Source organism: Apostichopus japonicus, chromosome 19 (genome assembly GCF_037975245.1).
Source record: "Apostichopus japonicus isolate 1M-3 chromosome 19, ASM3797524v1, whole genome shotgun sequence".
NCBI lineage: Eukaryota > Metazoa > Echinodermata > Holothuroidea > Aspidochirotida > Stichopodidae > Apostichopus > Apostichopus japonicus.
In genome coordinates this window covers 17190332-17211980 of record NC_092579.1, presented here as the reverse complement: position 1 = coordinate 17211980, position 21649 = coordinate 17190332, and the positions used below count along the sequence as shown (strand labels likewise).

The following is a 21649-nucleotide window of genomic DNA, read 5'->3' as shown; positions in this document are numbered from 1 at the left end:
ACTCTTCCATTCAACGTGAGACTTGCATCATCTATCTCCTCACGAACCAACCCGTTCTGCTTGTCCTCTCTCTATCCTCTTTCAGGAAGATACACGTCGCTCTCTGACGTCTGGAATTATGGAGTACTCCTCTGGGAGATATTCTCCAGAGGTAGCACTCCGTACCCCGGCATGAATAACAACGAGGCCAGAGAGAAAATAGAGGGCGGTAAGTACTGAAAAACAATGAGAGAGGAATATGAAGTCACCTTAACCTTACCCTCCCCCTTTAAGGAAAAAAATAAGAATATTGGCCAGATGAACTGGAAAATAATAGTACTCACTGTATGCAATTCAAATTACAATTAAAAGATGATATATAATAGATAACAAAAGTTACACCAGGTGGTCCTCAGTTGGTTACTATAGTTACACAAGAAAGCCTCAGTAGGTATAATAGAGGGTTTCCAAAGCTGTACCAGACAGTTAATGAATAATTCTTTGGAGGAGTGGAGGGGGGGTTAATTTTTGTAAAGCTGTAACTGCTTCCTTCTTTTCGTCCTCAAGAAAAATGCCACCTTAATTTACGTTAGATACACTAACTACTGCTAGTTACATATAATATGAATGATACAAATGATGTAGAAAAAAGTCTGACATTCTTGGAAATATGCCTAAAATGTCTCGTTATTGACCACTACCATAGCGACCGTTAGATGCCTGTGCTTGTTTGTCGTTGTCATGGTTATAAGCCTATCTTCTCCTCAATTTCAGGCTATCGGATGAACCAGCCTCCCGAATGTCCAGATGCCGTCTGGGAATGGATCCAGGCCTGCTGGAGGAAAGAACCAGAGGACAGACCAAACTTTTCAGAAATAAAGACAGCGATGAAGAAGATACATAAAATATTTAAATAGAATGCAATCTCTTTTTAAAAAAATTCAATTATTTCAACATCCAATAGTGTGAGATTCAGTCTGATACAACTCAAGGGTACAGAGGTGAAAAGCCACCATCTTTACAAATCTATTGCCAATGTTTGCTCAGGAAATATCCCAGAAATATGGCCGTCGATTAAGTGAATCCCAAATTACGTGATCGAGAATGTTTCACGTTATCCGGTGTTTTCTGGTGAAGAAGAGAATGGATTGTATGGTTGCATGGTTCCCCCATCAAACACTGGATTCTTGGAACGATTGGAACCGATAACCGTTTCAAAATGGAATATACATAGCATGGCATCTACCTATGTTTAGTTTGTTCATGACAGTACTCATCCAATCATCGTGGGCTTGCAGTCTTGTTAAGAAATGATGTATTTACAATATATTTGTCACCCTGTAGAGTTAATTGTCATTTACAGTCTGAAACAGTTTTTGATTAAGTAAGTGTACCTAAGTAAGTGTACCTAAATTCCAACTGATATACACTAATGGTAAGTCTCGTTAACTATTTTGTCGTAGGATGACACCAGGTCTTTTATTTAAAGGTGAGATGTTGTTCGTTGTCACATTGTGACGGCCATTAGCATATTTACCACAGTTACTCTGATATAGTTGATGGCAAAGTAAATTTGATCAGTGAAACAACATATATCTTTGTGTTCCAACTCTTTTTTTTCTGTATCAGGAAATTTCAAATACTTCTTATAAATTAATTGGCAACAAAAAAGTTTGATCAATAACATCAAGGGAAATATATCCAATGAGTTTTTAGCCATGTTGGAGACACAAGCTGCTTCTTTGGTATTTCTTTTTGCAGTATTTGCTTTGCAAGAAAAGTTTGTATAACACTATTGGACCGTTTGCAGGCAAAAAGCTGGATTATTGATTTGAAACTATTGAAAAAAATTGAAGAAAGAAAGATGAAAATGAGGTTCATATGCAAAAGTTAATAATGATTGTCCCAATGTGCACAAAACAAGGTATTGATTGTTCAACATATTGAAATTCATACAGGCAGAGCTTGGTTAGTGGATCAATAACATGAATTCAATTCTCATAATGAATAATGCAGTTGTAATATTGCCTTGCAACGTAACAACAATAGATAATAGACAATAGAAAACACATACTGCTAAATGGTCATTAATTACAATGGGTCTATGAAATAGCTCATTGCTGGATAATTACGCGCACTGCTAAATGGTCATTAATTACAATGGGTCTATGAAATAGCTCATTGCTGGATAATTACGCACACTGCTAAATGGTCATTTAGTTACAATGGGGTCTATTAAATAGCTCATTGCTGGATAATTACACATACTTCTAAATGGTCATTAATTACAATGGGTCTATGAAATAGCTCATTGCTGGATAATTACGCGTACTGCTAAATGGTCATTAATTACAATGGGGTCTATTAAATAGCTCATTGCTGGATAATTACACATACTGCTAAATGGTCATTAATTACAATGGGTCTATGAAATAGCTCATTGCTGGATAATTACGCGCACTGCTAAATGGTCATTAATTACAATGGGGTCTATTAAATAGCTCATTATTGGATAATTACACGTACTGCTTAATGGTCACTCATTACAATGGGTCTATAACATAGCTCATTGCTGGATAATTACATGTACTGCTAAATGGTCACTCATTACAATGCGATCGTAAAACTAGGTCATTGGTTTGTATTAAATCTAAATCAGTTATGGATTGAGTGCTCATTACGATGGCTATTTTTTTCAACATTTGAAAAAGAAATGCACTTCCTTTCTATTTATTCAAGGTTAATCCCCAAAATTAAAAGTCAATATGTAACACAGGATAATTTTTCCATATCTGATATCTCCTCATAATTTTGCAATATTTATATGTATCCCAGAATTGCTTGGAGGACTTCTGTCTCCTTTTCTGCCATTGTAGATATTTTTTTATTTACACAGGAATAGTTTGTATTACATTTGACGGACCAACATTTCATAAAGTTTTTTCTCTTTTGTGCGACAAAGTTTAGTATTTTACTTCTTAGACTGCAATACACACTTTGTGTTTTACTTTCTGTTCTTCGATGGTAACAAATTTGTTGTATCAGAAAAAAGAGTTCCTTGTATTTTCACTTCCTTCTAAGTGTGTTTCAAAAACTTGATAAAACTGCGCATGTAACAAAAATGTATATATGCCATAAGAAGACATGAAGTTTCATTCTTAACTAGAATTAACACAAGCAGAACTGGAGGAAATGTATACAAATGAGTTCTAAAGCCATGTATAATTTTGAACAATAATGCAACAGGTTAGCTACATATTTGTATCAATGATTTCTGTATTGGGGTAGGGGGGGGGGGTGTTTACCTCGTAAACAAACCAATTCATTTTACCCTATATGAATAGGACTTACAACATGGGAGAAAAGGAATAAATTGCTTTCAACCAAAAACAACAACTTTCTTGAAGCAATTACAGAAGCTTTATGCATTTAATTATAAATTTAATCAAGCCTACAGTGGTTAAAGTGGTGAACAAATCCATTGATCTTCCATAGTTAACACTCAAGACATTTTTCATATTTTAGGCACAGAAATCACATTGATAATGTTTGAAATTGTTCCACTTGGAATACATTATTTGAGGTTGAAGTTGTCTAGTGAAATTAATGACCTTCATTGGCATGGGATTTTAGTATCTTGACAGGGCAGAAAATTTGTTAAATTTTTCCTCAAAATGCTCCTTTTAACATCTGGACATGAGCAAGATGCATGCGATGTATGTTATGTTCAAGATCTCAAACAAAAGCAAAATTTTTTGTTGTTTTTTGTTGTACATTTTGTCCTATTTTTGTTTTAAATAGTGTTCTGTTTTTTACTGGTAGAGGGAAATCTTAACTTCACAGATATATATTATTTTGCAATAGTTGTTGTTATTATTATCAAAAGTAAACTTTTAATAATTATTTTTCTACAAAAATGTGTGAAATAGTTCTTTCTTTTGAGGAAGAAATTACAGAGATGGCTATTAACTATTTGCTTTCAATTTTATCCATATCATGCAACAGATTTAGAATATTTCCCTCTTAATCTGTTTATGTAAATAACAAAGGTTACTAGATGGGTAAATAGTGATTGTGGGTGGGGTGGGGAGGGGGTAGACGAGGATTGATGGGTGAAAATAGGAACATTTGGTGCCAGGGACCAAGGTTTGTAATATTTCATACACTGCATGATATCGTTTTGTAATATTTGTTTTCAACATTATTAAAGGAAAATAAACTTGAGAAATATAAGATCATGCATTCATTTGTTTTCATTTAACTTACAGTAACACCTTTTATTTATTGTTTTGAGAAGAGAAAGATTATTCACGACAAATGGTTCTAAAAATTTTGTGCTACAGAATAGTAGTTTGAGGAATGAAGCAAAGAGCATAAGTGACCATTATTTCATTTCTAGCACATATTGGTGGTTAAGCTGATGTTCTTGAAGGTTGTTATAAATTCTGTTCCAAAAATTTCTTGCTTATATTTCATTGCATATTTTCTAATTCCTACCACATCATGTTTGGCCACTATCAGCTTGTAAATAGTTTACCAAGTATTGACAACTTCCATTACAATTTGTTAAATTAAGACACCACCCTCACTGTTTAGTTCAGAAGCAAGTAGATTGAACTATTTTGCTGTAAACTTTAAATATATATTTTATCTTACAGATTCTCACAGTTATGTACCTCACTGATAATCCCATGAAAGGTGATATTAACACTGCTTCAAATTATAAATTTGATAATTCTCTGGGTCTTGGTTTAGGGTTCAAATCCTGGTAGGTCTAGAACAGTTCAAAAGTTTTCTTATTTTTAATAATTTCCATTAAATTTGAAATAACGAAGGAAACTTGAAGCTTTGAGCAATTTTCTTCATGCCTTTTTTTTATGGTTTTACAAGAATCAAAGGAGTCTTGTGCTCGGCTTTCACAGCACATATTTGTCTTCTTCATAGTCACATGCATAGCTAAGTATCAGTACTGTAAGACAAGTACTGAACTCCAGGGAAGGTATTAAGGTGATATTAGTATAAACTAACACAAAGGTTAAATTAAAAAAATCTTATGAAATGTGTCAAACCACATAAATAGTTGCAATTGAATAATGAGGTTATGACAACATCCAAGGTTTCCTCAATCAAATCTCATTCTAGCAGAAAGTGTTTTTAAGCTTATCTTTCACATTAGAAATGTGTTTAGTGCCAGCAAATGTTTTTGTTGCCAAGTCTACACAGTTCAGTTTATACCACTCTGTTCCCTACATAATGTGGAAAAAGTTGCAATATCCATTCAGTTTTCCTTAATGCTGATATGAACTTTCACTTGTAAGTTAAAATCTGAAAAAAACCCATCATGACCCAGACTTTATCTTTAAGATGTTTCTCCATAACCTATTAAACTTTAACAAACCAGTGATTTTTTACTCATGCCTTGCAATTTCTTTCTTACCTTCTTTCTCCACAGTAAATCTGTTTGCCCATAGTCGTACCGGAGTTCTTGACCATGTTTCATGTCTTTTAGGGCAAACAAACAGAGACAGACTCTTCCTTCAAGTATTTGTTTCTTCATAACAGAATTGGCCTCCCTGCCAATCTCATCATTTACCATCTTTGCAACACAGGCTGTGTCTGTAGCATCAATACTGAGGGCAACAAATTTAAGTTTAAGAAAGAAGTGGATTATAAAAACAATTCAGAATGACTATGAAACCAAAGGAGCAGGACTGAACAACTGTAAAAATTGAAACACTGTTTAGAGAGCTGCATAGACAGATCACTCCAATACATAAGATAGTCAAAGCCAAAAGGATTTTTTACACGTATGATAGGAAAATGAATGTAACATTCTGGAGGAATTTGCATCCAATTCTTATTGAATATAACCCCTTTTAATCATTGATATTTGTTGTTTTTATTCAGTGGACACATGATTGCTTATTAGACTGTTATTCTCTGTGATGTCTTTAATTATGCTGATAGCTTATATATGATTCTTTGTGTAGTATAAAAGTTATTTCAAATTTAAGACCAACAAAAACATGAAAAAGATTTCAAACACCAATATCAAACGTCTCTCAAATTAGCTTGAAAATGGAAAACTATCAAATGACTCCATATCAATACTTCTTTAATTCCCTGTTGCCCACCCCAGTCCTTGCTCACTCCCTCTTCCTCAGTAAATTAGGCTAGCATCCACTGCCAGATCACTACATCCAAAGTTGTACACAAGTCTATGCAAATTTTACTTTTGTCAACATGTGAATAGGCTGGCTTCTCCCATTTGACTGAGTGTAGTGTTAAGCAAAATGTGGTTGGCATATGGTGCCAGCACTCCCTTGTCCCTACCTTATAAACACCCATCCCTCTCTCCCCAGTCCTACCCTCTTCCCAATTTATTATTCTTAGCTCCACGATCCACTTACAGGTGACTACATGTAAAACTTGTAAGCATGGCTATGCATTTGTTTTGTTTTTCATAAAAAAAAAAAATTGTTTTTTCTTCTAAACAAATGTTTAGGCTAGATTTTCTGCACTTGACTTAGTGGATTGCTTTGTGCCAGCCACTCCACTCCCTACCTCTAGAAAAAAGTTCCTCCCTCTCTTCCACATTCCATAAACATTAAATATCAACCTCTGGTCATGCTACCCTGAGTCCTCCCCCCCCCCCCTCTCCCTCCATCTGACAAATCTTCTGAAAGGAGACTTTTATTTGTAGAAATGTATACCAAAAATTTTAGGGTAAGTTAGGTTACTCCCCAAAAATTACTAGTGCCTTTCATTTTCTCCTAGCAATAATAACATCCTTCTCACAAATTAGTGATTGATATAGTCAAAATTTGAACCCTGGATGTTGTGAATATTTATGGAAAAAAAATATGCATATTTTAAATTGTTATCTTTGATGTTGTGAATAGTCATAAAACAAATTAAACATATACAGACCATAAAATGGGAAGCAAACATTTCAACTTACCATTCTGTAATTCCACCATTCTCATACAAGTACATGGCGGTGTTGCCAGCTTCCTTGGTTCTAGCTCTATTGGATGCCTCCTCAGGAGAAATGATTTCTCCTCTTTATTCTAGCTAGAAATCACCTTGCCTGATTTCCTTTGTTGCAAACACTTCCCTTCCTGTCAAGACCTTAAAAAAGAAATGGGTTGAACAGGGAAAGAAAATAGAAGAATTCTTTGATGTTGCATTCAATGTCTTCAACCTTGGACAGCCTCACTCCCCCATACCATATCGGATTGGGAACAATCACAGAATACCATACACAGTTTGTGTTCTGCAAATGATTCTGTTCTTAAATAATCTCCCTTCTTTCTGCTCACCACCATCCCTCCATCTGTACAACCATTATAATGATACAGTAATGTTATCAAGACCAACTCACCCACCCCCCCCCAAGGAAAGTGTCATAAAGTTCCATAAAGCTTTTTCAACAGTACTCTGCATTACCCTGGTACTATACATATTACAAAATATGAGACAGACACTGGGCATGATCCAACCCCCCTCACCCCACCCCTCCCCACAGGTGGCAGGACGGAAAATTGGATTGTCTTGATAATAGTACTCCATTGAGCAACAATAAATGGAGGTACTTTCCTTTTTTAAACTTGATAAATTTACCTCAATTGGACATTCAATCAATTTATGTGTTCATGTAGAATATATGAGAATAGTTTGGAAAGTAAAGATTTCCAGTTGGCCTTTCCTATGTAGTATGTAAGCTAATGCTTGATCAATTACACTTTGCAAGCCAAAACTACATTCTGTAGAATACTTTCAAGTGGTTACTGTAAGCTCTCGTTTAGGGTTTATCATTCAGGTAAGTTATTGCCCCGAATTTTCCAACATTTGAATCCCACAATCAATAAGAACATTTCTTGTCAAGTTCTATTTATTTTACTAAAATACTTTTCTCTGTTACCTTGCTGATTGATTTCTAATTGTGGTCTTTCTTCAGGAAACACTTACCACAGTTAGAGGTTGAAAAGAGAGATATCTTTGAAGCCCTGCGAAAGGTTAAAACCCTCTATCATACTTAGTCTTGTTAAGACCATAGTTTCAGCTGCTTCAGTGTGCACAGAGTACACCTTCCTTCTTTACACAAAGCTAAACACATCTTTGCTCAGAGTGCCCCCCCCCCATACTTGATGTTTATATTCATTCCTAGGGTCTTGTACATTTCTCAATAGTCATCTTATCGTTCTGAGCTAAATGGTCTTTTCGATATTTATTTTAAGGCAGATTTGCCAAAGTAAAGTGAAGCAGCTAAGCAGATAGCCAGAAGGGCTCACTCCTTCATACATTCATGTATGTCCTGCATCCTACCCTCATGATTTGATCTGTAAGAAACTGATCACCATGGCATAGCAATTTTGTGCAAATCCTGCATCTCTTATATGAATAAAGATTCATGTTGTTTGGAGGAATGTCCAAGATTTTTGTAACAGACAGAATCCTCAGCCAGGTGGTATTCAGTGAACGATCTCCTTCAGATACTGGGTATACTGGAATTTATCTTAAACATATTTCTCCATACCCTATTAAAGTTTAACTATTAAGTAAATATTTACTCATGCCTTGCAATTTCTTTCTTACCTTCTTTCACCACAGTAAATCTGTTTGCCCATAGTCGTACCGAAGTCCTTGACCATGTTTTATGTCTTTTAGGGCAAACAAACAGAGACAGATTCTTCCTTCAAGTATTTGCAAGTATTTGTTTCTTCATAACAGAATTGGCCTCCCTGCCAATCTCATCATTTACCATCTTTGCAACACAGGCTGTGTTTGTAGCATCAATACTGAGGGCAACAAATTGAAAGTTTAAGTGGATTATAAAAACAATTCAGAATGACTATGAAACCAAAGGAGCAGGACTGAACAACTGTAAAAGTTGACACACTGTATAGAGAGCTACATAGACAGATCACTCATTGTATATGATAGTACAAGCCAAAATGAATTTTTGACAGGTTAAATAGGAAAATGAATGTAACATTCTGGAGGAATATGATTCAAGTCATATGTTTTGATGTACATTTGAAGTTGTCTCTTTTCACACAAAAGTCAACCCCAAGCATCAAGTATGATTCCTGATTTGCAAGTTATTCATTCCAAGGTGCAAACATACAGTAGTTTGTGAAAGGTAAAAAAAACACTTTGTTGTCAGTGCATAACTCTGACATCACCCTTGTTTGCTTCAAGTCCACTTCTGGTGAAAAATCAGTGTAATTCAAAGGTGATATCTTGCTCCATCAGACAAATCTTTGGAAAGTAGACTAGGTTTTATTTGTAGAAATATGCAGCGAATATTCTCAGGGAATTTAGGCTACACCATGAAAAATAGTAGTGCCTTTCATTTTCTCCTGGTAATAATAAAATCCTACTCACAAATTAGCAAGTAGTGTGACATTCGAACCCTCCATTTTGTGAATATTTATAGAACAAAATATGCATTTCAAAGTTTAAATTGTTATCCTTAATGTTGTGAATAGTCAAAGAAAAATTAAACATTTACAGACCATAATATGGGAAGCAAACATTTTAACTTACCATTCTATAGTTCCACCATTCTCATAAAAGTACAAGAAGGTGTTGCCATCTTCCTTGGTTCTAGCTACTTTGGATGCCTCCTCAGGAGAAATTATTTCTCCTCTATGCTCTAGCTAGAAATCACCTTGCCAGATTTACTTTGTTGCAAACACTCCTCTTCCTGTCAAGATGTCAAAAAAGGAATGGATTGAAAAAGATTTTCTGATACAGGGAAAGAAAATAGAAGAGTTCTTTGATGTTGTGTCCAATGTCTTCAGTCTTGGACAGCCTCACTTCCCGCGTTCCATATCGGATTGGGAACAATCACAGAAGGCCATACACAGTTGGTGTTCTACAAGTGATTTTGTTCTTAAATAATCTCCCTTCTTTCTGCTAACCCCCATCCCTCCATCTGTACAACCATTATAATGAAACAGTAATGTTATCACGACCAACTCTTCTAAATGAACACCCCCCATCCCCCACTCACAAAAAGGACAAAACAAAATGAGAGAGACACTGGGCATGACCCCCTCATCCCCCCATCCCACCCCAATCCCAGAGGCAGGAAGAAAAATTGCTTTGTATTCATAATAGTATTCCATTGAGCAACAGTAAATGGCGGTAATTTCCATATTGGAACTAAATCAATTATCTCACTGGGACATTCAGTCATCTTGTGTGTTCATTTAGAATATGAGAACAGTTTGGAAAGTAAAGACCTCAAGGTCAGTACTTTTTGAAAACTTCTAGCAATTTAAGCATGCCAAAATTTAGGGCCAATACAGACTACCTTTAACATACTGTACTCCAATGTCAGTAAAAGCAATTTGACCAACGTTCAAGTTGAAATTTTTAGTCTTAGTTTTATAGTTTAAGCTGTGGATCATTTCCCACTTGAATTTGATGCACTATCATACAGAATATCCTAAAAAGGCATTAAATGATTTTTTTTTACATCTTACCAATGGTATCAATGATGAACCTCACTTGAAAGTCTTCCTTATCACACTCTGATTGTACATGATGGAGGCAGTCCTGGTGTAGGGTGATCTTATTATGAAACTACATAAAAAAGAGAGATAACATCACAAAACATTTAAAATCATAAATACACATGCAATGACATTGAGAGCAGTAAGTTAAAAGCAGAAGCAAAACTGGATGATGTCCCATAAGTTGCCGCTTAAGAAATAATTACTACTGTTTAATCTAATAATAGGTAGAAAGTTTAAAGAAAGAATTCTTTAATATGGTTTGTTTGAATTTTTTTTCCATTTTGTATCAGAGACATGTTGCTCTGAAAATGAATGTTTGTTAAAAACAAATCCAAGTGGCAAGGTATGATCCAGAGTAGTTAAGACTCACAGCAACTTTTGATTTTTTATAGCTTCCACACCAAAGATAGCCACTATAAGTACCAGCCATAACTAGTGATTATCTAATGGCAGATGATATTTCCTTTTGCACAAGTGTAGAATCCAAATTCATTTATAATCAAATGAGTTATTGGTTAAATGATAAAAAACAGGTTGGAGTCAGTGGAAATTTACCCTTATAAAATGGGAGTTTTCATTTGCATTCAGTAATTTATTTTGTTATTTTGAGGTTAATAGTAAGGGGCTGGTTTAGAAAATATCATGGTCCATGGTAGCCCCCTACTTTAAAGGTACAGAAATATTGCAGCACTCTATCAGTACCTGTTGGCCAACAGCCGGCTGTATGTTTAAAGTGAGGTTTTGCAGCTGATAAACTTTTGCAGAACTTTGCTTAAAACTAACTTGTTAGTTTTGTTGAAATACCAACAAAGACATCATGGTGAAATTTGTCAAATGTAGAGATAATTGTTTATAGACCTAACTTGATCAGTACCTCAAAACAAAATTGTGATCTCTAGAGTGACTCACCATGAACCAACTGGAATATGCACTCAACAATTAGCTTTGAATATATAAAAAAAAATTGCACAGTAAATGTGTGAAGAAATTCTAGTTTCTGTATGGGACTGAAGTTACTGTTACATTTTCTTGAAAGTAGTTATCAAAATATATGAAAATGCATTTAAGAAGTAGAAGCTTCTATACTATGTTTTCATTCATCAACATTTTGGCAGTTTGAGAAGATAACAGGTCATTTTGTCCCACTACCAGTTTGCACACTACCAGTGTGCCTATCAAGTAGAAATCCTTTCAAATTCCCACATACCTAACAGTTTGCCTCCTCACATCTATCCAATGTGTACTTTTAAAAATTGCCAGATGCTGTTATGAATATTCAAATATTAGGATTAACTCTCAGATATTAGTGACAAAATGTCATGTTCAGCAAATTTAGAGTGGAATATCATATGTTCAGACAGGTACTTTATTGCTGAGAAGTGATGAAGGTCAAATGTGGGTCATCAACATGCATAAATTTCATGTGATTTAAGTAACAATGAAGTTTTAATTTCATTGTTTAGATATAAAAAGTTGTAAATAAGGACAATGTTCCACATGAACAATTTACTTAAATGGCACAGGCCTTGGCAACTCATGAACATATGCCATCAATGCCAACAACCAATCAGGTGATGAGCTGAGACTTGTAATCACAGGAATTAAACCAATGCTCCCCTTTAAGATCAATACTCTCAGCTAATTCATCAGAGTCATCCAGGCACTTGATAGACAACAGAAATAGGACAAACCAAACTTTTCAAACCTACTTTTCTAATATCAAATATCACCTGTACTAATGTACACATTCCATCAATGACAAGGACCATGTGTCGAGCTGAGACTTGCAATCTCATCCACTCAGGAAGAATAATTAATATTCATCATATAAGTAAGATATTTTGTAACATTTTAGTTCAATAACACTATTTTCATTTTTAAGATGTAATGGCTGAATTGTATGCATTTATGATGGTATTTCTTTGCTCTACCATGTGGTGAGCAAGTTGAGCAGGAGCCAGTAGGAGTCAGCCTAGCTAGAAGTTAACCTCAGACAAAACAAAAATAATAATTTGCATGCAGAGAGGAAAATGTTCTTTTTCAATCAGTTTAGTTACTGAAATATAATGGAATATATGCATTTGTACTGTCCAACAAACATGTCATTTTGGGGTTCAATTTTTGTAAATTTTATTTTGAATTCATCAATCTTTTTCTTCATTAGGATCACAACAGGAAAATGAGCATTTTATCCACTTGTGTAATCTTTGTATGGACACTTGCCTAGTGGCCCTGGGCATGCTGGGTGAGACCTGCCCCAGCTGACAGCCCTTTCAGCTGCCCTACTAAATTGGGAGGGTCATAAGGAGAGGAGAATTGTTTTCAACAAGGAAATCTAGCTAGACTTAAATGTCAATATGGTACTATCCATGATTAGACTCTTGCTGGTAATTGTTAAGGAATAATTAATGTTTATAGATTTTGTGTAGTTTCATGAATGAAAGTTTTTTGGATCACCTCATGACAGCATCAACAGTGGGTTTGGAAAGTGGGGTGGCCAAATTTGAATCTTCTCACTTAACAAGTACATCAGTGGCGCACAAAGCATGATATTTTCTTTGGATCACACAAATAGCTGCATAAAGCCTTGATGTCTGAATAAGGGGCAGGGGTCTGAGGGGAGGGGTGTCCATAGCTTATTTCCCAGATTTAGCCATGTGTTTGGCTCTGAAAATATGGTATCTGCATAAAGTGAATCAGAGAAACAAAACTGAAGGTTTTGGGGAAAAGTGCAATGGTCCACTCTTTCTTACCTTCCCTCCTCCCTCCCATGTTATCCAATCCACCCCCCCCCTCCCTATCACACCTTCTCATGTTATTGATGTTTAGTGGGACAAGATTAAAGTAGAAGGCAGATACTGAGATACCAATAGATTAGCACTAAAAATTGGAAACGCAAACTAACATGGCCAAAGCTATTTGCTATAGGCCTCAGTAAACCAAGCCCAATCACTAATATTCATGAGTTGTGCACCAAAACAATAGGGTTCACCAACTTTCCAACTTATAAACCAAGTATGGTATCACTCTAGTAAGCATTTTGTAGAGATATTTTGTTCACAAGCTCATTGTCACATACACACCCAGACACCAACTTGATGGTATAAATTTTAGTTGCCTCCAGTATGGGAAGTAATTAACAAGGAGCCAATCAATTGTTTCAAGACAATACAACTCACTGATGTATGGTGTTTTCTCCTTCTTCAGCATCATAACTACTGTGTTTATATCTTTGGCATCAATCATTTTGTCTATATAAAAGAAAAATATGTAATGACAACCTAGACCAGTAGAAATATCATGGCTTGCTTGCACTACTGATCATTTTTTCGCATGAAATGATAGTTAGTGTGAACTTTTCATTGTTTACCAACAATTAATCACATAATTAAATTAGTAAGGGATGAGTTTGCATATGATCAACCACCAATAGAAATGACTTCCTTGCCAAAAATGAGCTATTAGCCACAAAAGTTGTTATTAATTAACTTTTACTAAAAAGTGCAAATTGTTCAAATCTGCATTGTTGATAAAGTAATGATAATAATCATATTTACATGAGTTCAATCCAAATGGAAAAAATAAAATAATGTTATAGCCATACAGGAATTAACATTCTAGTTTAGCAAATTTAACAAAATGGTAAAATATTCTCCAATATGATCATTTCTCACTAGTACATGTTAACACCTACAGTAATCAACCAAGAAAATCTGGTAAAAAAACCACAATTATTAAATGTAACAGTCATGACATGTTTTTGGACTAATTGGCATTAGAATGGAATGATCCACACAACACAAATACAACTTTATGAAATGTAACAAAACATTCACCCAATTATTGGCATGTAGAAATCTTGTATTGGTCCATAAAATTTGTTTTTACATTTTATGCTTGAGTTTTAATAAAGTTTTCAAATTTTGGTAAGGTCAATTTATGTGTACAGCAGCACATTCCATGCTTGATGAAATTTTACCTACTTTATAGTTGTGTATATATTGAAAACTTAATTCATAATTAATTTATGGTATGAGTACCAACAATCCAACATAACATGGCGTATTGGCTCATTTAACTATATAACCCAAGGTTCCATTATAAGACATACACACACACATAATCACACAAAAACATGCAGACTTCACTATGTCTGATCAAACCTCTCACCTCTAATCTAGGATTTTAACTTTCTTGCTGGTCTCTTCGCACAAGTCCCTTGAATGATGATCTTTGAGCTTTGCATGGTGATTATCACACTGAAAATAAACAAGGTTTGAGGTTATAATGATGCATTCATAGTTGCATATGTTGCATAGTTGCATAGTTGCAATAGTTGCATAGTTGCATAGTTGCAATGATGCATTCATAGTTATAATGATGCATTCACAGCTATGGACAACTTTTCTGGGAGTCCTCCTGTTCCAAAGTTTAATCTTTCCCTACCCCTCCTCCACACCCATACTCACCATTCCCCAATAGCCTCCTTTACTCTCTTCTGCCCCCTCCCATACAATATGACAGGGAAAACTTGTAATACATGACTCGTAGACTGCTTCATTAACACTACTATGCCAAGAGTTTTAAAATGTCTTTGAATCCTAATTGTCACAAGCAGTTGACAAACTGTCCATACTTATCATGCCTTATCGATAACACAATGGCAATCCAATATTTGCAAATATTTAAGTACAATCACAAACAACATTAGCAATGGCAATACATCCAGGCCAGCCAAGTTGGTGTGATCAACAAAAATCAAAATTATGTTTCAACTGGATTCTCGACTCTGATATTCTTGTCCCGGCCTTTACTCTGATTCTGACATGGCTTGGACTCAGGACATGTTGACTTGGACTTGATTTTGGACAAGTGAACCTGGCTTAGAGCCCTGCTATATGCCTCACTATTGGTTGCTCAGATCATATTAATTAGGTCACATGGAAAAATACTATATTTTATGAATTTTTAAATGGTAAATCTGAACTTCTTCAAATTGGCTGGCCTCGAGATACTGCTACTGAAGTTGTGATTTTACTTAGATATTTGTAAAACATTAGATTGCCATGATTTTAGTTGTATAAACAATGATGAACCATAGATCAAAGTGCTTTTCCAATGTAACAGCATGTTGGGCAAGGAAATGACAGCTAAAAAGGAAAGAGAACAGAAATAAAAATTACAGGACAAACATGAAATTACAACCACAAAAATTATAAAATTACAGAAACACATTCAACATTAATCAATAAGAAAAGCCACTGTAAGCTTGGATAAAAACAGTTCAGCACTGCAAGCAACAATTCCTGCTTTCCTGAAATGATGCAAGTGAAAGATAGTATAATTGACCCATGAACAGGAATTCCGATTCACAGCCTGACTGGACAAGCATAGCCAATGTTAGCTCACACATATAGTCTGTATGAAAAAATAATCAGAAATGCCTGCATGCACATAGCCACAACCAAAGATGTACAAATCATCAAACAAGAACATGAATAAGTAAATTCAGCCTGAGAGTTGATGATGGGGATATTTTAGGTTACAAACCAAAATTATCATCAAGTCATGCACCAGTGCTCAACCTCTGACCAGTGAGAACTGCTTAGGCGTACCTGATATTTATATAGGCTATCATTAATAAGAGAATGCTGAACTTGGTCTGTCATTTCTCCATAACCTGAATTTTCAAGACTCACAAAACACACATCATTTCTATTCATAGGAGACTTAAATCAATTATCCATAGGACACAGTCTGCCCTTTTACAGATGTCATGAAAATCCCTTTCTAACCCCTCTACTTCACCAATTTCTGGAAGGACCACTTTCATCATGCCACTAATGAGCTTTCTGCCAAAGTCTAACTGGACATACAATATATGGCCAAAAGGCTAGGTAATTAAACTACTGATGGACAGGACACTCTTGTCAAAATGCAAACATTCTACAGCCTCTGATATGGCAAGGTTCATCCTTGGCTTGCACAATGACAGACTGACTACCAATATCAGAGACATTCATTCCTACAATCTGACCAAGAATAATAACCATACTCACTGTCTCAGACTGGAACTGTTTGTAAGTTGATCCTTAACTGTTCCAGCCATCTGTGAGTCTACCTAGGTCCCCATCTATCAGTCCTGAGACAAGAGACACAACCCTTCACAGACCATACTTTGCTATAATCATGTCAATTAGTTCATTTTTCATTGCTATTTTATGTCTATTTGAAATTCATCAGTTCAACAATGTTATATGCTTTGAGGATGAATTTGAAAATTATGTCAACAAACATCACACTTTTTACAAAATATTTAACCAAGGCATAATAGCGCAACTGATGAATTTGATTTGGTATCCACCATGTTGTACGATATCAATATTTAAGCAGGTAATCATTTAAACACTTTAAGATGGCAGCAAAATGAATTGATTAGCTGCAAACTCTCCTGTCCATCAAAAAATCACTGCAATATGCCATATATTCAAGTAACAATTCATTCTCTGAATACTTTATTTCAACATACTTCCATATATTTCTATCTGCAGGTTTTCCTTCCAGTGTGTCATCACTTAAATTCTTAACTCTAGTCGCCATCAAAATCTGAGTAAATACTGTACAGTATAGGATTGCCCCTCTGTGAAGATACAAATAAATTAAAACATGGTTACTATCTTAGAAACTTACATGATGGGTTATTCAATACATTATGGGTCCAAAAGTGTGGCATTTTGATAAAATTTTTACTTTCAAAATTTAACAAAAGTATTGTGAGTAAATATTATGACATAAAAATAGTATTTTTATTGCATGTGCTACCAAGACACCAAGCTCACTATCTCCAAGCTAATAAAAGTCTCAAAACCTGGTTTGATTATACATATTAGCTTCACCTTTTTATAACATTTCATACTATTAGTATTATCTCAACACAAATTTGTTACAGTACTTGGCTATCAAAGATTTCAATAACTATCAGGGTTGAAACTGAAATTTCTTTACTTTTCCAGGATTTTCCACTGGACAAATCAAAGTTATCCACTGCCCAATAAAGTTGCTGACTGACTGGAGTAACATCACACGACACAAAACATGGTCTAGCCACTTACAACATCTAGCTGGAATAGAGTTACTGACTGACTGGAGTCACATCAAACAATATGAAACATGGTCTAGCCACTTAAAGTACTGCATCTTTAGATCTAACAGGTGAGACCTTGTGAACTGTGAAGGGTTATTTCTAACAGGAGATCTTTTGAACCGTGAAGGGTTATATCTGAAAGTAACTTGAAATAAAAGTACTTTTGATTAAGGGCAGAAGTACAGGATGCTACTACAATTCCATGCTGATTGAGCAGAAAAGGAGAGAGCTACAGTAGATGCTGTCATTCAAATTGGAAGAAGAAGGTGAGTTCCTTAATAAAAAAAGGCAGTAATTTTACTTGTCAAAATATTAGAACTTTACTTCTTACATTGTGTGAATATACTTTTCACAAACATTTGCTACTTACATTTGTCCTCACTAGTACTTAAGCCGCAATCTTTGGCCTTTGTCCTTCACCTGGTGTTGCCTGGCTACATGGTGTGCAAGGTAGAGGACATGCTTCTCACAACTGACACACTGTATTGCACATCTATTCTCCATATTTGCCTATAGGAGAATATACGAGAATAAAAAAAATTGCTGTATCAAAGATTATATGAGATTCTGTATGGAAGGATCGATAAACATTTTGCCTGTGAGTCAAGAAAAGTATCTCAATGGGACATAATTAAAGTAATCGTGTGTTGAAGCGGTGAAGCCTTGAGAAAAGTGAGGCAAAGAGCCAGATCATCTATAAGTCGTCATACATACATTGCCCATTCGACTTTGAAAACGGAATTTGATTTTACCCACTTTTCCGAAAGAGTAGGTGTACTTTTCACAAGAGAGACATGTTATGGTGACCAGATCAGAGTAGTAATTACTATACTCCTGACTTATAAGAACCAACTTTGAAACATTTTCTCCCCTCTTATGAACAAGTGGAGTGCTTTATGCAACTTTTAATGTCTGGAAAGTGTCATTTCCGGTATCAGAGAAGCATATGGCAAACATTTTCTTGCTTGTATTATTTTAGTGCTCCACTCAGATAGTGTCATAGTTGTCCCAGGAAAATGCAGTGAAGAAGCAACCCTCCCTCCACCTTCCACCCCACTCCCCTCCCTCTTTCCACACACCTACTTTTGTGTAATATTTCCATATTAGTCTGTGCATGCAGTTTTCAGTTAAATGTTAATGTTGCAAAGTGGGTAGTAGATTATGCAGGATAACAGATCCCACCTTATGAAGTGAGAGTGCAAACAGTTTGATACATATCTACATTCAGTCACATATTGTCATCAATAGATGAGATGTTATCACGAGTGGTGGCTTGAGTGTGTTGTATTGCCTACAAAGCTTTGTCCAAACATGGTAAGTGAATATCATTAGGCCTTTAAATCATAGTTGAGTAAATTTATGCAAATTGCCTGTAATTAAAGTTACTATCCAGAACATACCTGGCTATAGGCTTTGGCCTAGCCTACGTCAAGACTCAGATTACTGGCTAGGCTTTAGCCTGATTTACTGCTTAGGCCCTATACCCTTTTGCCACACTAACTTGTACATTGTTGGGAATATGTTGCAAATGGAGAATGTGTTTGAATATTTGTACAATTCTAGTAGATATATTAATAGACTGAAATATTGTAGGCTTCGTTATGACCTAGGCGAACCTACGTTAGAATCTTACTCTTCAGACTGGAAAGAACTGTGACCATATGCCAAAGAAATACGCCAAGGTGGATGTGGTTTTGTTCTGTATTTGTACGCCACACTATCTAAGCGGAGTACCACCATCGGTTGGCGCAGAGCGTACACAAAAAGTTTTGGTCAATAATGCCTCCCAGATCGCAGGAAATGGCACTTCCCGGACCATATAACTTACATCTGTAATTGTATATATGGAGGTTTCGTGTAATGAAAATTTGGGTGAAATCATCATGCGTAATAGTGATAGTAATATATTAGTACCACCCTGGAACACATCACATGACCCTCCATGCATGGTACGCACGTATTTACTGTGTGAAAGTTTCTCCAGATTTATTAAACTCGATGGTGTGAACCATGTTGCGTCACTTGCACTGTTGCGGCTGAATTTTCCTCCACGCTTACGCGATACGCCACGCCAACTGTTGTACTTTTCCCTGGGGCAGTAATGTACGCCGTACGCCAAATTTATTGGCGTACACTTCCATACGCCAAAGATCTTTGTGTGAAAGGTCGTACTCTCCAGTATGGCTCTTCAGTAGACCAAGGGCAAGGTACAGTAGGCTATGTAAATGTCATCTTCAGTTATTCTGGCATGTGGATCTATCGTTAGGGATAAAGGATAAAGAAGAATAAAGATAAGTAAAATGAGGTGGTGATAGGTCATTAGGCTTAAGTCATTTCGCATCCAAAAGGACAGCCGTATAGCTGGTCCAGGCCTAGGGGCCTACAGTAGGCTATACTAGCCTACATCCAACTTTCCAAGGTCCAGTGAATAACAATACAGCACTACTCACTGACACTAGATCATTAGATGGGCAGACAACACTAAAGTAATATTTTTCCTATGTAAATGCTTCTGCTATCGCTTCTTAAGAATTACCTGTGAAGCTGCAGTCCACCGCCACATTTTGGCGAAATGCGGCACACGATATCACCATTTAGAGTGATTTATGTAAACTTTATCACTTTAGTTATGTCAAAGGCATGGTGTTTGTACTTCGCGCTGGGTTTCTGTTTCATGTAAATAAGGTACCATGTATGGAACGCGGAAAGGGTCAACATGAGGCGCTATCCAAATAGGAATGGTCGTTCGCTCAGAAACCGTCCACTTAGAGATCGCCGCTCAAATACAGCAGCCGTCCATTTTGTAATCGCTGCTTAACGCGAGGCGCCGTCCACTTAGAGATGGCCGTTGATACACAGGCCGTCTAATCAGAGATTGCCGTGCAAACACACCCACATTTTCGGGAACCGTCAATTTAGAAATGGCCGTTGACTTAGAAACCGCCGCGACTGAGAAATGGTCAGAGATCGTCCATTTGAGTGAGCCTAACTTGCATATTTATATCGTGGGCGAGCGTGAACTTTTCAATCACAGAGTCGAGGTGCGTCGGCCGTTCGCACTCGTACTCGTTCATTGAATTTTCAATCACAAATTAAAATGGATCAAACGATGATATACAATTCGAGGAATTTGTGAAAATCGGTTTCAACAACAGCAGAACGGCAGAGTTGCTTGATTGCAGTGAATCACCTGTTACAAAAGGAGGCGTGCTTCTTTAGGCCTCTGGAAAAAACATAAATGTTTCGCAATACAAACCTAACGTTAGTATGATGAGTATATGAGTACGGTGCTGGTATTCCTCAGCTTGCGGCCAATCCCCAATACTAGACTTGATCCTCATACTTATTTGTTTTGATCCATTTCATACAGTGTCGGTTCGTACTCAATCTCCGGGAGTTTGTACATGTTGAGACGACGTACAATAAAGTCCATTAGTATTTTTAATTAATAATTCGTGATTACAATTTTCCCCAAAATTATTGATTTGCTAGTACGAATGATAATTTGCTGTAATGAAATACTTGTATGTTTTAATGAAATATTACTTGTTAAAAATGAGTTATTACTTCATAATGATGAATTATTAATTTTTAACAACTAATGTCGTATTAATAAGTACCACACATGAAGAATTTTTAACTTGCAATTATATGCAAATTTTTATTTCAAACGTATTGTAATTATACGGCTCTGGTTACTATCTAAGCGGAGCGCCACCACGAGTTGGCGCGCAGCTTACCGGAATTTTTTAGCTTTAAAGGCCTCCTAGATCGTTGGAAATGACACTTCCCAGGCCTTCTAAGCTGCTCTAAAGTTTTCTCAACATCCTTTATTTTGAAATCCCATGTTTTGATATGGTCATCAAATAGTTTAGTGAAATAGAAAAAAAAATCTGGTTAGTTACTTGGAAATATCATGACATATCTTTTGTGAGTTTGACACCGGCATCATGACATTTTTCGACAAATCTGCAAATTGCGCGTGGAAAATAAAGAA

The 21649-nt window shown here is 35.9% G+C and overlaps 2 protein-coding genes across 23 annotated transcripts in view; one reads left to right on the top strand and one right to left on the bottom strand.

Moving 5' to 3' along the window:
• LOC139960145 (tyrosine-protein kinase Fer-like) overlaps positions 1–1570 on the top strand; it is a 36852-nt gene extending 35282 nt beyond the window's left edge. For 7 of the 8 annotated variants that reach the window (XM_071958294.1, XM_071958290.1, XM_071958296.1 and 4 more), the window contains 2 exons: positions 86–208; positions 754–1570. The gene's annotated coding sequence lies outside the window, so the exon portion shown is untranslated. Of the gene's footprint in view, positions 209–753 lie in introns of all 8 variants that reach the window. The other variant, XM_071958291.1, reaches the window with a different exon arrangement.
• LOC139960144 (histone-lysine N-methyltransferase Set8-like) lies at positions 74–20327 on the bottom strand. Of its 15 annotated transcripts, none has more exons than XR_011790402.1 (13): positions 20189–20319; positions 19286–19908; positions 18023–18162; positions 17038–17148; positions 14679–14767; positions 13688–13759; positions 10476–10575; positions 9532–9691; positions 8578–8780; positions 6941–7110; positions 5417–5609; positions 681–4962; positions 74–215 (listed from the first exon to the last, which is right to left on the bottom strand). XR_011790402.1 is itself a non-coding variant. In XM_071958287.1 (12 exons), exons 10-12 carry the CDS (start codon positions 6973–6975, stop codon positions 755–757), a joined length of 288 nt encoding a protein of 95 aa, XP_071814388.1. In that variant the 5' UTR covers positions 6976–7110; positions 8578–8780; positions 9532–9691; positions 10476–10575; positions 13688–13759; positions 14679–14767; positions 17038–17148; positions 18023–18162; positions 19286–19908; positions 20189–20298; the 3' UTR covers positions 222–754. The 15 variants fall into 15 exon arrangements, 2 of the variants coding, with proteins under 2 accessions (XP_071814388.1, XP_071814389.1); XR_011790391.1 differs by having other exon boundaries at positions 681–814; positions 19273–19908; positions 20189–20297; XR_011790390.1 differs by having other exon boundaries at positions 681–814; positions 20189–20297.
• Between the last annotated feature and the right edge of the window lie 1322 nt (positions 20328–21649).

Bases quoted from the DNA above. Each gene is read 5' to 3' on its own strand.
- LOC139960144 (XM_071958287.1), bottom strand. From the start codon at position 6,975: ATGTACTTGTATGAGAATGGTGGAATTACAGAATG. The intron at 5,610-6,940 runs GTAAGTTGAAAT...TGTTGCCCTCAG, and splicing joins AATGGTGGAATTACAGAATG to TATTGATGCTACAGACACAG. The intron at 815-5,416 runs GTAAGAAAGAAA...TCTTTCCTCCAG, and splicing joins ATTTACTGTGGAGAAAGAAG to CAGGCCTGGATCCATTCCCA.